The sequence below is a fragment of the Lissotriton helveticus genome, chromosome 9 (assembly GCF_964261635.1).
Source record: "Lissotriton helveticus chromosome 9, aLisHel1.1, whole genome shotgun sequence".
NCBI lineage: Eukaryota > Metazoa > Chordata > Amphibia > Caudata > Salamandridae > Lissotriton > Lissotriton helveticus.
Genome location: NC_136070.1, coordinates 173,573,182 through 173,593,699, shown reverse-complemented (window position 1 = coordinate 173,593,699; position 20,518 = coordinate 173,573,182). Strand labels below are relative to the sequence as shown.

Sequence of the window (20,518 nt, the reverse complement as noted above, 5' to 3'; positions counted from 1 at the left end):
TCACCGTTTAGGTTATTTTTGGACATAAATGTACTCCCCTTTCACTTTGACCTACTTTTATTTTGCATACCTGTTCATTATATTGAAATGATCTTTACTCTGACCCCTTTACTTCACCCCATTTTCGCTCCATTCCGTATATCTACAATTAAACGTTATTAAAATGCTATCTTGTTTCATTAATCTTCCTAACTGCAGTCAATGTGTTAGTACTTATCCTAATTCATAAATGTAATCAAGTGCCATGTAATTTCAATTAACGTAAATAGTCAGCACATGATGAAAAGAGTACAGAAAATATTTTTCACATACCTTATTGAACTGAAAAAAAAAAGGGAGTGAAGGACAATGCCTGCAGATAAGGTGCTCTAAGCATGGAGTAAGAAACTGTGTCGGTGCCTTTGAGGGCGTTATCTTTTATTACATTAGGGGGGACTGGATGTGCACCATTGACTTATAGGACACTTACTTTTCCCTTCCGATAATAAGAAAACACTACAAGTTTCTGCAGTTTGACCAGATCAAGGTCCTTTCTCTGGGCGTCAAGACCTCTCCTCACACTTTCTCAAAGTGAATGGCAGTGGTGTACTTGAGAAAGCTAAATATTTTGATCTACCCATACTTGAGTCTCCATCCTTTTCTGTTGTGAGAGATACTTCTGCTCAAGGAAAGTCTTCCCGAGCTACTAGCAAATTTTATAACGGTAAAATAGTGACTACACTATGACTATCCAAAGCAAGATTTTCAGTAGTTACCCTCAGTATACCAAGAGGGGTTACCAGCAGAAATGCTGGGGAAAAAGTTTATCAATATCAAATGCCTCCCCTTGACTTGGCAGTACGTCTCTCCAGCTCAGCTTGAATTATCATTCACCAGTTTCTGAAAATGCAAATTTTTCTATCTAATACCACTTTCCACTCTGTGCAAACAAACTCAATTTTCCAGAAAAATGTCAATTTTTAAAAAAGAAAACAACCTTTTGTCATTTTTATCATGTACTCCCATGTACAAATGCCTCATATGTACAGACTACTTTCAATTTCCAGGTATTAGTTATATGCCATGGATGCTCACCATAGCACCACGGATGCCTGTAGTATGCCAGTAATGCCCACCATTATACTAGGGCCACAGTTGTGCCAAGGCTGGAAACCATAAGGGTCAGGGATCTTACCATATATCAGTCATGAGCATTAATATGCTAGGAATAGATACGTATATGCCAGTCATGCACTTAGTATGTCTATGATGGCTTCCAGTATACCACAAATAGACGAAACATACTAAAATAGTCAAGGATGACCATTATTATGCCATTGGCACTATTATGCCAGGAATGGACACAATTATGCCAGAAATAACACTCTTATGATGGGGGCTAGCATTTATATTTGGCAGGTCTTGGCACCAGGCATAGTTTCAGGAAGCAATAGTGTTTATTATGGACACACACATAAATGTTGATGAATCTCTTAATTTTTCTCTGGTCAAGATCATACCCTGTTCTCCTCAGCTGATAATGCATCCAACTAACACATTTTCACTCTGGCTCCTGCAGTCCCGCACGTTGGTGGGTCAGCACTGAATACAGCTCAGGCTACTGCTGCCATACTTTTTTGATGGTGCACTGTTCACACACATGTGACTGACAAAGGAGGGACTACAACATGGTCAATCTCCTTGTGGTTTAATTATATTGAGATTAGATACAGACTGTCATGTAGCAGGCTCTATAAGCAGGCACAGTGTGTGTTTGAGTTAGTGAGTTAGTTGAGTGTGTTAGTATGAGTTCTGTCATATGTTTGGCTGGCTGTCACTCTATGGGCCTTGAGATGATCAGTGCTGCCTTCTTTAATAGGCACCCACTCTGAATTAAATGCTGGACTTGACATCACCTCAGAAAGCTACTCTGAAGGTACTGGCGAGCTACCAGTAGCTCCCGAGCTACTCGTTGGAGACCCACTGGTTAATAAAGGCGAAATCTCAAGACTTAGTAATGAAGCATTAAAATCAAGTGGCAGGTATCCTGCGACATCTTGGGTTGCACATCAGTAATTCAACAGCTACCAGTTACTCCTGTGCAAAAGATTTACTACTTTAGAGTACCTTTAGACACCCAGGCCACAAAAATGTATTCTTTGGAGGACAGACTCATTACTACAAGTCAGAAATGTTGCAGTCTGTTACACACACCACTCAACTGCTCAACAGAATTCTTCATTACTGGGGTTGATTACATCATGCATCTAGTTACACATGGCAGACTTTCCAAAATGCCTTTACAACAGTGCCTATAAGCCCAGTTGAACTAAGCTACAGGCACCTGAGAGAATAAGCTGAAGCTAACTCAAGAATCACTTCAATCATTTTCATGGTGGTGTTGATCAGTCAGTCTTTTTAAAGGGATTCCTTTACTTCAGGACATTCCAGTGCACACCGTAGTGACACATCTCCTAGAGTGGGACACTCACATGGACCAGCAACACAGAAAGTGGACATGGATGGAGAAGGAAAGATCACATTTCAAAAATCTATAGCACGTTGATATTGGGAGGTTTTTATCATAGCTCATCCGATGTCTACCACCTCACCTACATATGTAGCCATTTCCAAAACTGATATCAAGTATATTGCTGTGCAGGAGTTTCTATGTAAGGGAACCCAATACAGTGCAGGTTCCAGCACAGCATGCCCTGCTTTGGGGTAAATACCTGGCACCAATAAAGTCCCAGCGCTTAGCAGCAACAGTTACCTTAAAAAACTGTCCTCTTGCACTTGAAGCTTCTTTAAGTTCCCATACACCCATATTTCTGCTCCATATAGTGCAGCAGCAGCTTCTGCTTTCTGTTGGTAAATTTGCCAAATTATGCTAAAGGATTGGCTACCCATCTTTTGTTTAAAGCCAAGTATGACCCTTGGAGTTTGTAATAGCTGAGTGGAGGTTATATCTGTCTGGGCTTTCCACCTTAGCTGATCTTCAATGTATATGCCCACATAATCGTACTATGATACACACTCCAGTGGGGCATCATGGGCCCACGTTTCATTCTTAGATGCGGTGACGGTTTAACAAACATAGCCTTGGTTTTCGTGATGTTTAAGTGTAGCTCTTTCTTAGTACATTAACTTATGAAGCAATCCAATGATCTGTGTAATGCATTTTTAGTTTAATCCCTTCACCATAGGAATTGAATATTGTTCTGTCAAAATTAAGGGGCCCACCTTGGAGCCAATACACAAGGCTGCTCTGTAACCTTTGGCATGGAAGGCTGATTTCTTAGTGGCCACAGAGTAAGTGAGATACAGGCTCTCTGAGATCTATCCGGATACGACAAAGGATAAAAGACAACCTTACTATCTATTTCTAAACTATGGTCTGGTGAGAACTGGTTTACCTGCACGGTCTGGTGAGACCTGACACTTGTTTGCCTACAACTCAATAGTGCATTTCTAGGTAGATAATTTCTTGCATTAGACTGTGTTACCAGTTGGCAAGTAAAGCCCTCCCAGGTAAATGTAAATGTAAATACGTATTTGTAAAGCGCGAACTACTCACCCTTACGGGTCTCAAGGCGCTGGGGGCCGACATGGAAATTAAGTGAGCTATTGCCCAGAGTAGCATGGTGCTGAGCTGAGCTGCCGCCGTGGATCGAACCGTGAACCCTGTGCTCCGAAGTCAGCAGCCCTGGCCGTTGCACCACACTCCCAGGTAGGCCTAAGGCACACTCAAGGAGGGAAAAGGCAGCTAGCACAGCTCTTTTAAGAAACGTCCCGATTTCAGAGATATGTAAAGACTATGCCTTGAAAACCATACATACATTTGCTTGACATCATTGTTTGGATTCAGATTTCAGGGCAGATGCTCAGGTAGGTCAGGGTTCGTTGAGAAATCTGTTAGGATGAGGATGAACGCTGTATTTTTATTGATGAGGATCCCCTGAAAGAGAAGGAATGGTAATCCTGGTTCTCTTCCAGGGGAGGCCATAAAAACCCTCCCAAGACAAGCGGAAATATAGTATTTATTGCTCTCATCCAGGATCCTATTAAATCTGTGAAAATAGCCTGACCTAACTGTCTCCTTAAATGCACAGTGCCAATTGTTATAATTAGAAAATTACAATAAAATATGTAAGCATGTATTCATTTGTCAAGTAACATATCAACTTGCTAGATTTCCCTGTTCATGAAATGCTTTATCTGATGGAAGACAATCTTTTACGTTATACTACATGCATTTATTTATCAGATTATGTTGTTTGTATGTATGCCGGTGGGAAACACTGTTCTCTCGTGCCATAGACTACCCACCATACATTATTTTGCACTTCATTTTGTTTTTGAAATCTAGACTCTTTAAAAGGTCTTGCGGACATCATCTGTGATTACCCCAGCATTGTTAAGAGGTAATTGCTTTATCTTCTGAATTTTTTTAATTTAAGGAAAACCTAAAACTAAAGCACTGATTTTGGGCTTTATCTGTACTCCATGCTTGCAACTTGTTCATTCTTGCGTCACAATTTATTAATAGATTTAAACAATGTCTCTGGTATTTGAATTGATATAACGTCCCTAGGTGCCAAAGTGGAACATCGGCACAGCCAATAGAACTTGCTTGTGACACTAGGGTGCAGACCTTTTGGCTTTCCCAATCATTTGTCTCCCAGATAGCCACTGGGCATGTGCATACATCAGAGGCAACCGTCTTAGATAGGATTTTTCATTTGCTTTAAGAGAACTCATTCTAAGATGGCCACTGGATGTACATACACCACAAAATTCAGCTTTCAAGCCATCTTGGAATCGTTTTTCTTTAGGTTTAAGAAAATCATTATAAATTGGGTGACAGACATGTACGAGAACGCACGATGGTCATATGAACATGATTTTTCTTAAGGACTCCTAGCGAACCGCTTTGTGTGCAAAGTGCTCGAAATAACAGCCATTCGAGAACGGTTTAAAAAGAGTTTAAAGAAGGATGTCATCCAATGGCAGTTGAAATGTGAGAGTGTAGAACCGGTAGTTGGAGGCTAATAACTCAATATGAAAATGTATGAAATAGGTATAATAAAAATATTAGAAGTTGTTCAAGAAGTTTACCAAGAAATTGAGTATTAATTTAGGTGAAAAGGTTGATGGAAAACAGACAAGCAAGCTCATAGAACTTATCTCACACCGGCATGCTTACATAAAATGTTTGGATCTACCTCTCTCTGTCTAGATGTTGCGCGCTGAATGCCAATGCACATGTTCTGGAATTGCCCAGCCATTGAGATCCTATGGAGGGAGGTTATAGATGCATTGTTGGAAGTGACAGGTCGTGAAGATCTGCTCACAGTGGAGGGGGGGTCTGCTGGGCCTGTTCAGGTAGAACACGACTCAAAGAGTAATCAACCGTTTCATAGACCCAGTGCTACTTATTGCCCGTTTGTCCATTGCAATGCATTAGAAAGCAGATACACTTCTGGATTGCAACACTGGTGTGCTGCGACACTTAGATGGGGTAAGAGCGAAGCAGTGGCACTTATACCAGAGGAAGGGTGAGGCTTGCCCAGGATCCCCATAGCAGCATCATGGGATGTCCTAATGCAGGACTTGCAAACGTTTAAGGAGACTCTCACTGACTAGATTACACCCATGATGGAAGCTCAGCGGATTACCATCGCAATCTCACTCATTGGCCTGCCACTTCCTTCTGCATATGTTTCCCACTCTGTTTCCCATTTGGTCAAGCCCCTACGGCACTAGGGGAGTAGGTTGGGGATGCACTTAAAACATGCCCATTGGGGAATAGTATAGTAAGTCGGAGGGGAATCGAGATGGGGGATGGATTTTCAACACGGCAGAAGGATTACTCGAGCGGGACTCCCACTGTTTAGAGATAAAGTTTGTAACTGTTTATATACATATGTTCTGAACCAGTTATTGCTACTAAACTGCTGACCTTGACATATTTGTACATAACCTGCAAGGGGTTCAGCACGGTAAAACGTGTTGCATTGTACCAGCATGATGAAAATCAATCAAATTGCTTTAAAAACAAAAAGAGAGAGATGCAAGAGTCACTTGGATGCAGGAGTAAGTCACAGAAAAAACTTTCATGTTCTCATTTTTAGCTCTCTGTTGTTGAAGAAACATTGCAGATTATACCCTTAATAACAGGCAACCCATTCCTTACCATTGGTTGGCTTGCTTGTTATTTGCATCCTACTCAATTTATTTTCTCTCTTCTTGTGTTTTTCTCTCCCCCTGGAGCATAGCGTCTTTACAATCCTTTTTATTGGATGACTTGTATCCTTCCACAGCTCTTCATCCGAATACTTCTTTGTTGCCTTACTTCCAACTCTCTATGGAGTGCATGTGTTTTCTTTATCTTTCTTTCCTGTGTTCAACTTCCATCTCACATTCCTGCCTCACATGCTCTCTCTCTCTGTTTCTCCCCTTTTCTCCCAAACTCATCTATTGCTTTCCCTGCCTATCCTTTCCGCTCAACTTTTATTTAGAAAACACCCACTAACCTATCACCTCTGTTGCTCGTCTATGTTTAATTGTCTCCTCTGAACACTCCACCCTTTTTTCAAACATCCACAACTTCCCCATTGTGTCCCCTTTTTGAAGTGCCCTGTAGCAATTTGATGCAAGGCCACGTCACAAAAAACTTTACTGCACTTATTATATTTATTTTTATGTTTTGTGAAATCTATTGGGTTTAATATAAATCTTAAAAGGGACTTACATCCCACCCTCACTTTTTATTGGTTCGTGTGCTTGGCACTTATTTTTCATTCGTTTCTGTTTGCTGTTGGACACTATTTCCTGTTGCTCCGTTTGTTTCCTTTTATCAGTGAACCAAGGCCCAAGTACTCCTTTTCATCCGTCGAACGTCTTTGTGGGGCTGCTCTCTTGATGAAGACAAAGGTCAGCGTTCTTGCTCTCTGGTGTGCACCTCGGCTGCACTGCACTTTGTTTGTTCAGCCCTCTTAATCTCTCCGTGGCTGCACTAGATTAAAAGCAGCCAGTCCCATGCATTTATTATATTTATCATCATGGATTTTTACATGGGACTCCGTCCAGTCAGTTCCTTGGCGGTTTCTGTATCACCCATCGCGCTCAGTTCTTTCCTTATGACCAATATACAGTTTCTTCTTTAAACTGCGTCAGTGTCTCTACATTTTCTTCTAGGCTTTTTGGCTTCAGTCTTTTCCATTAGCTTTGTTTCCTAATCGTCCACGACTTGTATAACATTCTTGATTTAAAAGCTTTCTAAAATGCAACTTGTGTAATACTGGCATCTGGCCCGATCCTGAGGCCTGACTGAAAACTGTCTTTAAACTGTCTTTCAGTGCTATGCATATGTAAGATGGCACACAGGTGTTGTGTGTTTGTCTCAGTCAGCGATGGCGTGATGTATCTTTCATGCGTTAGGTACACGTACAGCGAACCAGTTTCTTTTTGTGTGACGACCTGCCAGCTTCCTGACTCTTTTCATGAATGAGCACCCAAACTTCTTTCCTATTAGAGACACGTTGCTGTTACTGAGAAAACAAAGGCTCGCCCAGCAGGAGTCTGAACCCGGTCTCTAATATATGGACAGAAGGGGCTGCTTTTGGTATGGACAAGAGGCTCAATTCTCCCATTCCTGGCCCTCATTTTAAGACTCACCCTAGTCTTGGCCACTACCTGCCCCTTCCAGCCTCAGATGATTATCACTTTCATAACCCAACAACTTACCTACCTCATTAATAAGACGTTTCTTCCTATTTGCTTCCAGATTCTCTCTCTTAAAGTATGCTCTTAGCACCCTGCTGACAGGCCACCTTTGCCCTCCGACCGTTCCTTCTCCTCGCCCTCATGCACATTTTGTACGCTGGCTCCTTCCCATCAATGCTTTTTCTCACCCTCTTGCCCCTTTATCGCTTCTGCCCTGTGCAGTATCAGACTCTTCCCAGACTTATCTATTTTACGCTCCTAATATGCCTTTCACCTGGAAGATTGCAAACAAATATGTTTGCTGTCTGCCGTGACTCTTTCAGTGCCTTACATTTCCATCACACTTAGCTATTTCTGATTAAAAATGACTTTGTGATTCAGCTATTTCAATCTGTACCAATGCACCACTTTCTTCTGTTATTCAACTGCAACCTACTGTGACGACTATTTGCTTTTTGCTGCCCGGTTTCAGTATGAATGCTGTAGAATTGCTACCATCCATTATTTCTGTCTGTAGCTACAAATGTCGTGTACACTTGAAGCCATTGTAAATGGTTAATCTGTCTGCACTGCTCACTGAAGCCAATTTCCAAAAGTGGAGTGTGCTTTACAAAACAATGCATAAAATAAAAAGGACTTACTTCAGTGTTTAATGTCTCCTTTCTAACTAAACCAACACCTAATCCCCCGTTGAAAACCTTTCAACACGTTGTTAAAAAGAGTTCAACCTTACATCCCTCATTTACTCCACTTAGACAGCTCTCTCACAAGTATCCAACTTCCTCATCAAAGTCCATCACGTCCACTTTTTACCCAATTCTCCCACCGCATTTGAGCCTGTCAGTCATCGCACCATGCTATGCACTCTTGTCTCTGGGAACTGTCGGCTTACCGTTTGACTTAGTTCTATTCTCTTATTGCTCCTTTTCTGTTTCCAGGAGCTCCTTGTACTCCTTCCCTACCCTCCTACTGGGTGGTGTCCTCCAAGACTAGTACCGGGAGGGGGAGTGGGCACTTTACTGTTTTCCTGCAAACCCATGCCTTTGATGACATAATTTCCGCTTTTCAACTCTTTGTTTCTGCTACAACTTACATTTCTTTTTCTTATTTTAAATGTCTGCTATAACTTCTAAACATAAAAGGAATAGAAGCTCAGTTGGTCAAATTTTAGCTTAGCAAAGCAATTTTTAAGTTAAAATGATGAATGAAGAGAGGAGTCAGTCCCATCAAATGAGCAGTTACATATTAGATCCGCTGAAATAGCCCCTTTCATGGCAACTTACTCTTCACACTGTCGGGAGTGCAGCTACTCCCTCCTCCCTCTAAAGTGACGACGCTGTACCTCTCATGCTGCTTGTGAGAGGTGTCTTGAGCGGCTATTAAATCAGATTATGAGAAATTAACCGGAGGCGCCACATTGAAATCACATAAATCCATTTCTGTTGACGATCCACTCCGATCACACACAACTGCTCACCAAGCTACAACATACAACAAAAAACAGCTTATTAATCACATAGGCGAAACCTGTTGCATTAGACAACTTATGCTTCACTCTACTTGATTAAGGCACACTCTGATTTGTGCAAATGTGTGATCATGCATATATGCGATCTACCTGGGAGCGCTGTAATGTAAGGATACTTAAATGCTCATGCATGATGAAGCATGCATGAATATTCAGCATCGCACTGTCCAACCTTGACTACCTTTCTTTCCAACTGTATTGACAAACACGCCTTTTTTTCCATTTGACGATGTGGAAAACCAATGGCAAATCATATTTGCAAAGCCAGAAGGTCAGGTAACTCCATGGAACGGTGAGACCTATTGGCTTTGCCACTGCTTGTATTACCTGATGTGGTGGAGAGTTAGGATATATTCCGTCCAGAGGTTCAGAGTGTGCCTTAATCAAGTAGAGTGAAGCATAAGTTGTCTGGTATGCTTGAAATCGTTGAGTTTGAAATCTAGTTGTGGGTAGTAAAGACATTCACAATGTTATATTGTGTAGGTTTGCCTACTATCGCTTTCCCCCCTCCTCCTGCGCCATTTCCCTGGACTAGCAGTGCGTTTTGGAGGAGATGGACTCAAGGGAGAGATCTGCTTAACACAAGAATTACCCGATGTCTTCTGTCAGACTCTGTTGCCCTACCCATCGCCCTTGTGTTCTGCAAACTGCCAGGGTCTTCGCTTAATTACTGTTAGCTCTTACCTCCCCTTGCAAAATGAAAATCCTAACTTGTGCCCTTATAGTCCTCCCTTAAGGAAGTTGGTATCAATCATCTTGTTCTGTGGCAGTTTTGTCAGATTGGGCTGCCTGAACTCCTTATCTCTCGGAATATTGAGACACACTCTAGGCCCTTTACTCATCATCTCGCTTGCCTAAAGATCTTGCGTGTATTGAGAGCCCCTCGGGAGCAGGTAGTGATGGCTCCAAGCTTTCCTCTTTATCTTATGTGTATCTAAAGACAGAGGCATTCAGAGGTGGCTGTGTAATGCAAAATCTGTGTACATACTGATGTCAGAATTATGTGCAATTAAATGAGTTATTTATAGAAGCTTTCAATTTTCACCGCTGCCTTGAACTGAAATGCATAAGAACTGTATGTAACAGTCTGCCTCACATGCGGATAAGGAACAAATGTGGGAAGCTTCTGCACCAGTTGTCCGTGGTCTCCAGAAAAGAGAAATCTGTGTATACAGCTGAATAGGGTGAGTGCAATAGGATAGGATTTGATAGGATAGTATTGATAAAGCTGCACTGTACCCGAAGGTGTCAAGGCGCTGAGCGGACAAAACCAACGAGAGAAGCACTATCAGCCGATTAAGAAGAAAAATAGACATGTTTTCCAAAGTTTTCTGACGACCAAGAGGCAGTCTGCATTGGAAAGGAAGGGGGCCTCGAATTCCAAAGCTTGGTGGCGGCTACAGAGAAGGTGCGGCTGCCCCAGCTGAACATGCAAAATCTGGGAGAGACCAGTTGTTTCTGTGTGGAAGATCTCAAGGTCCTCCCAAGAGTGTACCATTGAAACATGGTTTTTAGATGATGTAAACCTATACTATGCATAGCCTTGTATATCGTGCTCAGGACCTTGAAGGAAATGCGCTTCCTGGTGGGGAGCCAGTGCAAGGTTCGAATCCCCTCACTGGCGGACTGATCCTTAGGAATGTTAAGGATCAGTCTTGCCGCTGCGTTCTTTACGACCTGTAGCTTATTCAGTGATGCCGCATTGATATTAAGGTACAGGGCATTGCAGTAGTCAAGACGGGAGGTGATCAATACAAAGAAGAATGGATCGATGCAGTTCAGATGGAATCTACGGCAGCACCTTTCTAAGAATTCTTAAAATATAGGAACAGGTGCTGACTGTACGGCTGACTTGGGCATGAAAGGTTAAACCCTTGTCAAAAATGACTCCCAGATTTTTTGTCCTAACCGGGACAGGAAGGGGACCTCAGTCTGCAGGCCACCAGACATTAGACCAGATGGAATTCTGTGAGCTGAATACTAGCACCTCTGTTTTATCTGCACCGATCTTTAGTGAGTTGCCCTTCATCCAGCAAATAATACTCGACAAACACTGATTAAACTTCTCTGCGACTAATTGCAAATCATTCGAGATTGAGACAGGGATTTGTGTGTCGTCCGCATAGGAGAATACCTGGAATCCGAATGATCTCACCAGCTCGGCCAGAAGGGTCATATAGAGGTTAAAAAGAGTAGGGCTCAGTGAGAATCCCTGAGGGACCCCACAATGAAGGCCGAAAGCCTTAGTTCTGAAGCCTCCGCAGCTAACAATATGCGGTCTACCTGTCAAAAAAGAGTGGAGAAGCTGCAGGGCCTTTCCCATAAACCCCACTTCCCGCAGGCACTGAACCGTGCGCACCAGGGAGACGGTGTCAAATACTGCCAACAAGTCGAGCATAATCAGCACAGCCGAACCACCCTGATCAACCTGCAAACGAATACAAACAGTAGCCACGACATGGGCAGACTCAGTGCTGTGGTCGGCGTGGAATCCATTCTGGGAACAATCTAGGATTTCCTGGGATTCAGCATAATTCATCAGTTTGATACTGATGAATTTCTCCAAGATTTTAGCAGGAGCGGGGAGAAGGGAAATAGGTCGAAAATGTTTCAGCTCTGAGGGGTCAGCATTGTGTTTCTTGAGAAGCGGTGAGACAATGGCTTCATTCCAGATAGCCGGGTAGCTACCGGATAAGAGTATTTCATTAAGTACTACACAGAAGTTGGCTACTAAATCAGGCGCCAGTTTAAGTGTGAAGGGAAAACAGGGGTCCGAGGGAGCCCTGGATTTTAGGCCAAGTAAAAGTTCTTTAGTTTGTTGAACCGAGATTTGTGGAAAAAAGGAAAAGACATTCTTCCAGGAGGCCTGTAAGAGTTCCCCAGCAACTGATTCAACCCCATCCTGCACAGTTCCGCACTAATTGAATCATCAGTAGGGGTGAACTAGTGGGAGATCTTAAGGACTTTGTCCTGAAAGTAGATTGCTACCCTGTCACAGAAATCTTGGGATGGGTTCATTGGCTGTTGCCCTGGTGGTTCAGCAATCTCCTTTATTACTTTAAAAAGCAAGCACGTCTTTATCCCTCCAGACCTTGGCTCCACAAAGCCAATGGCAAGAGACAATGATTTAAACAGATAGAACCATACTGCTATAAACAACTGGGACTAAGATTTTGTGTTCTGTGCAAAGACTTGTTATATATGTGGGTGCAGAAACAGCTGATACCACTGCCAGTGAGCCGACTAGTGAGCGGCACTGTATTTGACTAAGAATCAAAATGACTGTCTTTCTGACCACTTTGCCTTGCCAGTTAATGCTGGATCTGTGTTATAGTTTCATTTCGATTAGCCAAGTCAATGAACTTCTTTCAGACGGGTGGCACGAGGCAGTAACCAAAACTGGTTTCTTGTTCAGAAACAAGATTTCTCAATTTCCACCAAGACTACGCAACTTTATCCTCTTCCAAATCGGAAGCATCCACCCCTGCTTGTAATTCAGAAAGGATGTGAAGGTTTCTCTAGCTGCCAATGTGACAATTCGGTTTTCAGTATTAGTGCAAGTCTGAGATTTGTGTTACCGAAGGGCCTGTTGTACCTCCCTGCACCTAAGCAAACTACTTGTCCCATGAGCACCCTACCCACCCTCCTATTCGTACAAGAAGCCAGAGATTGCAATCTCTCTTGCTTTATTTTCAGTCTTCCATTGCTCCACAAAGCTAGCGCCTTACTCAATGGACACCAAAATAAATAGTAAAGGAAATAAAATGCTAGCGTATCAAGAGAGCCCCGGTTTAATGCATAATAGCCACGACTTCATGTAAAACATCATTGGTGTAAATTCACGCACCAATCTCTTAAAGACAATACCGTCTCTCTCCTGTAATCTGCCATTTGGATCCTGTACATCTGCAAAATCTTGTTAGTCCGCTCCAACTTGAGGTTGAAGTTTGATGTTGGGGGTCCGAAATGTATGTCCCATTTATACCTATATCTCTTTTTCAGACTGTTTCTAACTTTAAACACTACATTCTTACCTCATATTATGTACGCTATTAGAATAACAAAAATCTAGGTGAAATTCATACATTTCTTTTGAAACGCCACATTAATTTTTCTGAGAAGTAGTTAGGAAACAGCCCTGTTTAGGTTGCGCGCTGCATAGGAAAAGACCTTTAGTAATCTACTCCGTTTTTGGCACAAAAACGTGCACGTGTTGCATTGCTTTCAATGGCAACGCATGCACGTTAGGCCCCCTCCTGTCTCCCCTCCCCCAGCTGCCTACTCCTCTTTCAGCGCGAGGCGCGTGCGCTTGTTTTCAATGGGCAAATAGAAGCTTTGTTTCTTACCTAGGGCCGAAACATTACTGCTTTATTAAAAATCTAAAAAGAATATGCAAAAGACGTCAGAATAGGTGATATATACTTGCTTCATAAAATGTGGGAATACATACTGCAGTGCGCGCACAGCGCCTTGAATATGGACGGGACCTGGCGAGCAATGCCCGGCCGCCGCCCTATCCCCTGTTCTGACGGCCCTTCTTGCCGGAGAATGAGCCCCAGCACCACTCGTTTCAGGATAAAATCACAAATCCGTGCTTTTCTTCGCAAGTTAGCAAAATAAGAAAATCATAGAAAGAAGCACAGGTAAAGCGGAAAAGGCCACAACTTATCTCCATGCGGCACTTTCAGAGCACGGGCCCTGGCACTTTTGCGCCATGACGTGTAATGCCATCTGCCCACATGCAATTCCCTATTTTGCCGAAGGGGTGTTAGCAACCCCTTTATGGTAAAAGGCAATAGATGAGATATCGTGTGACGGGTGCAAACTACCATCAGGGGGGGGTCTAAAAATAAATTCTTATTATAAAATAAACGCGTTTCTAATTTGTCCGCTAGAGGGCGAGGTTGATTTATGATCAAGTAGCTCCAGAAGCCAGTTGTTGATAGTGAACCGCCTCTCCTACCACCAGCACCACCGCATCCTCAAACTAACACTTGACTTCCCACTCCTAATTCTCCATTATTCAATGCAGAAGATGGGGATTGTTCCGACGATCTCAGATAAAATGATTGGTCAAAGAAATTACATGTTACTCCATTGTACGTATCAATGCCTTCCTCGAGGCACTACTTGGCCAGGGATGCAAGAAGCAGTGGGTGCTTGTTGGCGGTCTTGTAAAACTATGACATGACGAGTCGTCTTTGGGTTAGTGGACCCGTTTAGGTGTAGTCCATTTCAGAAACGACCCCCTAGCCAGTCCCCGCCCACTGCTATACGCAACGGCCCACCGTCAGTGCATTTCAGCTGGACATGTGTGTGTTCAAAAGCAGCTTTTAACTGTCCCTTTCTCTTAGTATGAGCACCGGCTGCTGAACCAGGAGGCATTTAGAAGGGCAGAGGAAGGCTGGGCACCTGATTGGCGCATAATAAATAATGTGTGACAGCCGGAGGCGGCCTGTGCCATCCTAGCGCCCTGGGCGGGAATACATTTCGCTCCCTCGTTGCTGCTGGAGAATAAAACAAGCATTGGCATAGCCAATAGGTCTTGCCTTTGGGACCTTTATACGTGTTTAGTTATCCAGCACAATATCCTTGGTGCAACAACATCAACTGTTGCATGGCTAAACACTTATAAGGTCCCAAAGGCAAAACCTTTTGGCTACGCCAATGCTTGTTTTTTTTGCTGAGGTGATGGTGGTGTATTTTTGTTTAAGCACGTCTCTCCTCTTGTCCTTTCTCCTGCATTTACTTCAGTACTCTGGAAAGAGGCTCCAGATGTTGGTGCGAGTGAAACTTTTACCTTTGCATTTTAGGGCTACCAATCTGTCACACTTAGCCAGGGCTTTAAGTGGGCTGGGTCCTACCGGGTCTCAGCCCCGGCAGTTCTTAAAAACAGGTGAAGAGACTGGTCCCTATCGGGCTCCCCATTATTACCTTCAGCGTGGAGGGAAAAAAGCTTAACTCTGCAATAGTATTACTTTTGATGTAACTTCAAAGAGACTCATTTTTCAGATTTACATAGCGCAAACTTTCTACATTGCACAAGGACATATTCGTGTTTTGAATCACAGAATGTTGAGGCGAGGTGAGGCTCGAGCCTGCTTTCTCAGCTTGAAAGTCGGCAGCTCTAACCTTCGGTCACAACCTCGCCCATAAGAACAGAAGCAGTTTCAACGTTATATACAACAAAGTCATAGTTGTTGCTTATTTATCTTATGCAATTTACAGCCATTGACAAAGCCAATAATCCTGGCTTGTTGTAGGCTTAATGTTACTAGTTGTGTCTGGAAGAATGGATAGACGCTTCAAAATACCAGTGGGTCAGCACACTATGCTAAGTACAGATTTTTAGCTTAAGTGTTTTCAGCCATGCCCTTCATTACATCGGCCACTCCCCTATGAGAGACCCTCCAGTTTTTTCACCCCACTTAAAGCCCTGCTCTTAACTAAAAATTAAGCTGTCCTATCAGTATTAAGTATTGTGGTTAACAGAACGGACCCATAAACCATGTAAGACTCTAGGACGCTTACCCTAGTGTGTGCTTCTACACGAAAGCAGCAGAATACAGGCTGCATCGCAGTTATAACTCAACAGCATCTAAAGTCAGGTTGTTTTTTAAGTGACCGTGTACTACTGTGTGCCATAATGAATATGGATACCAGCCAGCAGTTCAAGTCTATAATACAAACATTGTGTCGGTTCCTGTTTTACATGACACACACACTGTGTTAAGAATAATCTACCACATTTGAATTGCAGCAGTCGATTTGTGTTCATTCCTGGTCCTGAAGACCCAGGTCCCAGCTCCATTTTACCACGGTAAGAACAGCCACTGTTTAACAGCATTGACAACACTGACCAGGAAGTAAGATCTGTTATTTACTTGCACAAATGACTTTCTCTTGTAGGCCGCCAATTGCGGAGAATATCACTCAAGAATTCAGGCAGCGCGTACCTCTGTCTATGTTCACCACAAATCCTTGTCGGTAAGTTGTGCAGTTTTTACATTGGGGGAGGGAGAAGTAGGAAATCATTTAACTGTTTTATAAGTCAATTTAATGAAGAATAATCACTTTTGATGCACTTCATGTCCACATTTATCTAGTTATTACCAGTGCTTCACTGGTTTTATTGCTTTCATAGCCACTCTACTATTGCACCCCTTAAATATATCGTCTCTCAGTTTACTATTGTATACTTGGGGTCAGAGTACTCTTATTTTTGGCTTGGTTCCAGGAATGTAGCAATTTGAGGAAGATTGACCTCTCCCCCAAGGTTTCACCCTGATCTGCTCCACTGGCTACAAGTATGAGACCTGGACTGATTTGAGGTCTGCACTCTCTCAACACAAGTGCTGAACTGGCACTGCCCCTTAATGTTCATTCATCATCAACTTTATTCTGCAATACTGGCATAAAAGTACAATATAGAAAAACGTGTAAAACTCAAAACAGAATATACACTCAAATGAAAAGCATTTCGAACCATTATATCAAAATCAAATTTCATAAAACATGGCATAAAAGAAAAATTCACTTGAGTCACCTCTACTGCATATAATAGTAAAATGTCAAACAATTTTAAAATGGATACAATACATCAGTAAGGCAAGAGCACTTTAAACTTAAATATCTTCTTAACTGCTAAGGCCTCCCGTATTAAAGTAATCACCATCGAACAAATTTCAGGGAACATAAGGCGCTGTACCTATAGTAAGTAAACCTGACTTATAATTCCTGATAGCACCTTAGGAGTCACTCTGCTTACGTTGTGCATTGTATAATGTGCAAAATAATATGAAGTGCATAGTGCTCTGTGGAGGGATGTTATCATAAGGACAATTTGGCAGGTCATAAATTAACCACACTGTTGTGAAAACGCTAACAAAGAGTGCAGGGTACATTAAAAGAATCATGTGAGATAAAATCTATATTGAGGATTGCAAATAAGGTTCTATATTAAAGTCAACAAGGGGACCCCAAACGAGTCAGCACAGGACCTCGGGGAGCATAATTTTTCAAAACAACAATGGGCCCATGCAAAAGAAATGTTTCAGAAGCAATAAAAATAGACACTATCGATTCTATATTAAATTTGACATGTCCAGCCGGACAGAGGTCTCAATCTTTACTTAATAAAAGATGCACGGAAAAGAATTCCTTCAACAAATCACAGTAGTGGGGCACAAGCCTGTACCCGAGCACATACAAATCAATACAGTGAGGAAACCAAGGAACAAAACAGGGCTTTTTTAGGCAAAAGCTGCAGATTTCTGTAGTTAACAAATGCACAGAAAATTCAAGCGGGCACCTTCGCATATACATAACATATAATTTTGCGTTTTTGCATAAGGTGCACATAAAGGTCGACGGCGTTTCGGTCCCACTAAATAATCATGGGGACCATCATCAGGACATTAATTAATGCCTAGTAGTTGAAAAGCCTCTATTGCTGAGGGGAGAGCCCCGGTATGCTCGGATTGAGCGGATAGGCGGAAAGGGGGGCGTTGCTAGGAAGCACATGAAGCCGACTGAACCGGCACTTCCCAAATACCGCGCTCAGACCCACGAGTCGACGTGAACAGCTCCCGATTCTGGGCAGCTTATCCTCTGAACCCCGCCAGACCGCCATTCCAAGGAAAACAACCCCCCCTTTCCGCCTATCCGCTCAATTCGAGCATACCGGGGCTCTCCCGTACAGTAATAGAGGCTTTCAACTACTAGGCATTAATTAGTGTCCTGATGATGGTCCCCATGATTATTTAGTGGGACCGAAACGCCGTCGACCTTTATGTGCACCTTATGCAAAAACGCAAAATTATATGTTATGTATATGGGAAGGTGCCCGCTTGAATTTTCTGTGCATTTGTAAACTACAGAAATCTGCAGCTTTTGCCTAAAAAAGCCCTGTTTTGTTCCGTGCTTTCCTCACTGTATTGATTTGTATGTGCTCGGGTAAGGCTTGTGCCCTACTACGGTGATTTGTTGAAGGAATTCTTTTCCGTGCATCTTTTATTAAGTAAAGATTGAGACCTCTGTCCGGCTGGACATGTCAAATTTAATATAGAATCGATTGTGTCTATATTTATTGCTTCTGAAACATTTCTTTTGCATGGGACCAAATAAGGGTCTAGACTTGAAGTAGTAATTAAACAGAAATGAATTAAAATGACTGCATGTTTGAAGCATGATGTGTCCTTTTCTCGTTGCAAAGATTAGAAAACACATTTTAGATCTGCAGCTTGCAGTTTGGTTCAAAAGTTTCTGGTTTGGTACAGTGTTTGGGAACTCCCAGATCAGAAAAAGACTTTTATATAATTAAGCCATGGGATCTTCAACATATTGTCCAACGGAAGGCAATCTTTGAAAATAATCATGAAAAAATGCTTCAGCGGTGAGCCAGACCTTGCGCCATAAAAACAAAGGACCTGTTCTAACGGAATGCTGATTGTAATTCATCCCCAGTTCTGTGTGACAAATGTGCGTAGTGGCACCTTTTTCGGACGGAGAGGAGTCTACCTAAGAAATTATTCTCTATTCTTTGCAGCGCCTCAGGGTTGGTATGCCCCAAATTCCGACCTCATCAAGACCCACTGGAATGCATTTACTCTTGTATAGCTGCAAAACTCCTTTACCGGCCTGGGCCCCAGCCTAGCTGCAAAACGAAGTATTGCCTCTATTGCTCTGGAAAGTTGTGATCTCATACTTAGAAGAGGACCCAATGTAACAAAGTGTTAATCGTGATACCTAAAAAAATTAAAGTATTAACCATGGCCACTACACTACCCCCCCACCGACACCAACCACCCCCTCATGAAATCTAATTTAAATTTGACATTTTTGGGACCACTTGTCATAACAGAAGATTTCATGAAGTTCATTTTTAAATCTAGATGAATGATACAAATGGTGAATGCATCCAGCAAAGATTGGAGGCCATTAGCAGTTCTCACAAGGAGAACTGCATTATCAGCATAGAGCAGTGTCTGCATTTGACGTTTCCCCACTTGAGATAGATAGGTCCCTTGTTGAACTAAGTAGCTTACAAGAACATCTGTATAAAATAAAAACTAAAAAGGGGGCAAAATACACCCCTTCTGGACGTCCCGTGTGGATCGTACTGGTGCTGTGCACTCACCATTTGGGCCATAGCGTATCCTAACAAATGTGTCCGTGTGTAATCTTCTCAATAAAGGAACCAGTGCCTTTTCCACACCCATATCTCCCAACATACCCACCAATTTAGATCGATTTACATTGTTGAAAGCACAGGAGAAGTCCATGAAAGTAATATGCAAGGAACCTCCCCTTTGACGAGACAAAAGAAAGGAATTCCCCCACGTTGGATTTTAATGTTTATATAATTAAGAGAAAACAATTAATTAAAAAGAAAACTATATAGAAAATAAGAAAAAAGCCTTTTTTTGATATATATACAAAAATCAATAAATTATTAAAAATTAATAAGAAAACAAGTGTACCTGTTATGTTTTGAAGGACTCTTTATAAAGTATTTGAACAATGTCAAAAATGTGATATTTAAGCCGTGGGGGAATTCCTTTCTTTTGTCTTGTTACTTTCCTCTCTAGTCCCTGGCTTTAAGTAAAAAAAGAGGGGGTCCCAAGTCTATGTGGTAACCTCCCCTTTGACGTACTTCCCTATTAAAAGTGATTGATTTAGGAATTGCTCTACTGTGCCAATACCAGATTGCAATCCAAATCACACACCTTGCTGCTGCAAGGTCGGACAGGTCCTCGTAGTCTCCTCCCTCTGCATATTTAGGACTGACTTCTAAAACGTACAGGCTTGACGAATCAGATTGATGTTATGTGGGTCCATACTAAGAGCTTTATTAAATTTCTTGTGCTCTGCCTAACAATCTAAATTGAACCTTCTGTGTTGTGGCATATTATCAGGATGATTCGTAGTTTTATTAACTGTAAGCAGCGATATATGTTGGATAATAATATCAAAGCTCTTAATTTTAGTACTAGGTTCAGCATCAGGAGTCATTTACAGTCAGTATTAATGGCTACCATATCCCTCAAATAAAGTTGTGGGCATGTTTTACTCTACTTAATCCTTAAACCCTTGTGTTCTGAAAAATCCATCACCCCCGTTCTTCCGTCTTGATTGACGGCCCTAATATCTAGAGTAACAAGCATTTGCAATGCAATCGGTCTCGCCTTTGGGACCTGATATGTATTTAGCTATGCAGCACATTAGCCTGGGTGCTGAAACAGCTACTGTTCTTTAACATGGAGGGAAAGTAAGCACCAAACT

At 42.3% G+C, this 20,518-nt stretch overlaps 1 protein-coding gene across 4 annotated transcripts in view; it reads left to right on the top strand.

Annotated features, from left to right (window-relative positions):
* Positions 1–20,518, top strand: part of POLE2 (DNA polymerase epsilon 2, accessory subunit) — a 490,721-nt gene that overhangs the window by 358,099 nt on the left and 112,104 nt on the right. For all 4 annotated transcript variants that reach the window (XM_078659706.1, XM_078659707.1, XM_078659704.1 and 1 more), the window contains 3 exons: positions 4,349–4,403; positions 15,996–16,055; positions 16,145–16,222. In XM_078659706.1, coding sequence (XP_078515832.1) covers positions 4,349–4,403; positions 15,996–16,055; positions 16,145–16,222 — 193 coding nt within the window. The remainder of the gene's footprint in view (positions 1–4,348; positions 4,404–15,995; positions 16,056–16,144; positions 16,223–20,518) is intronic.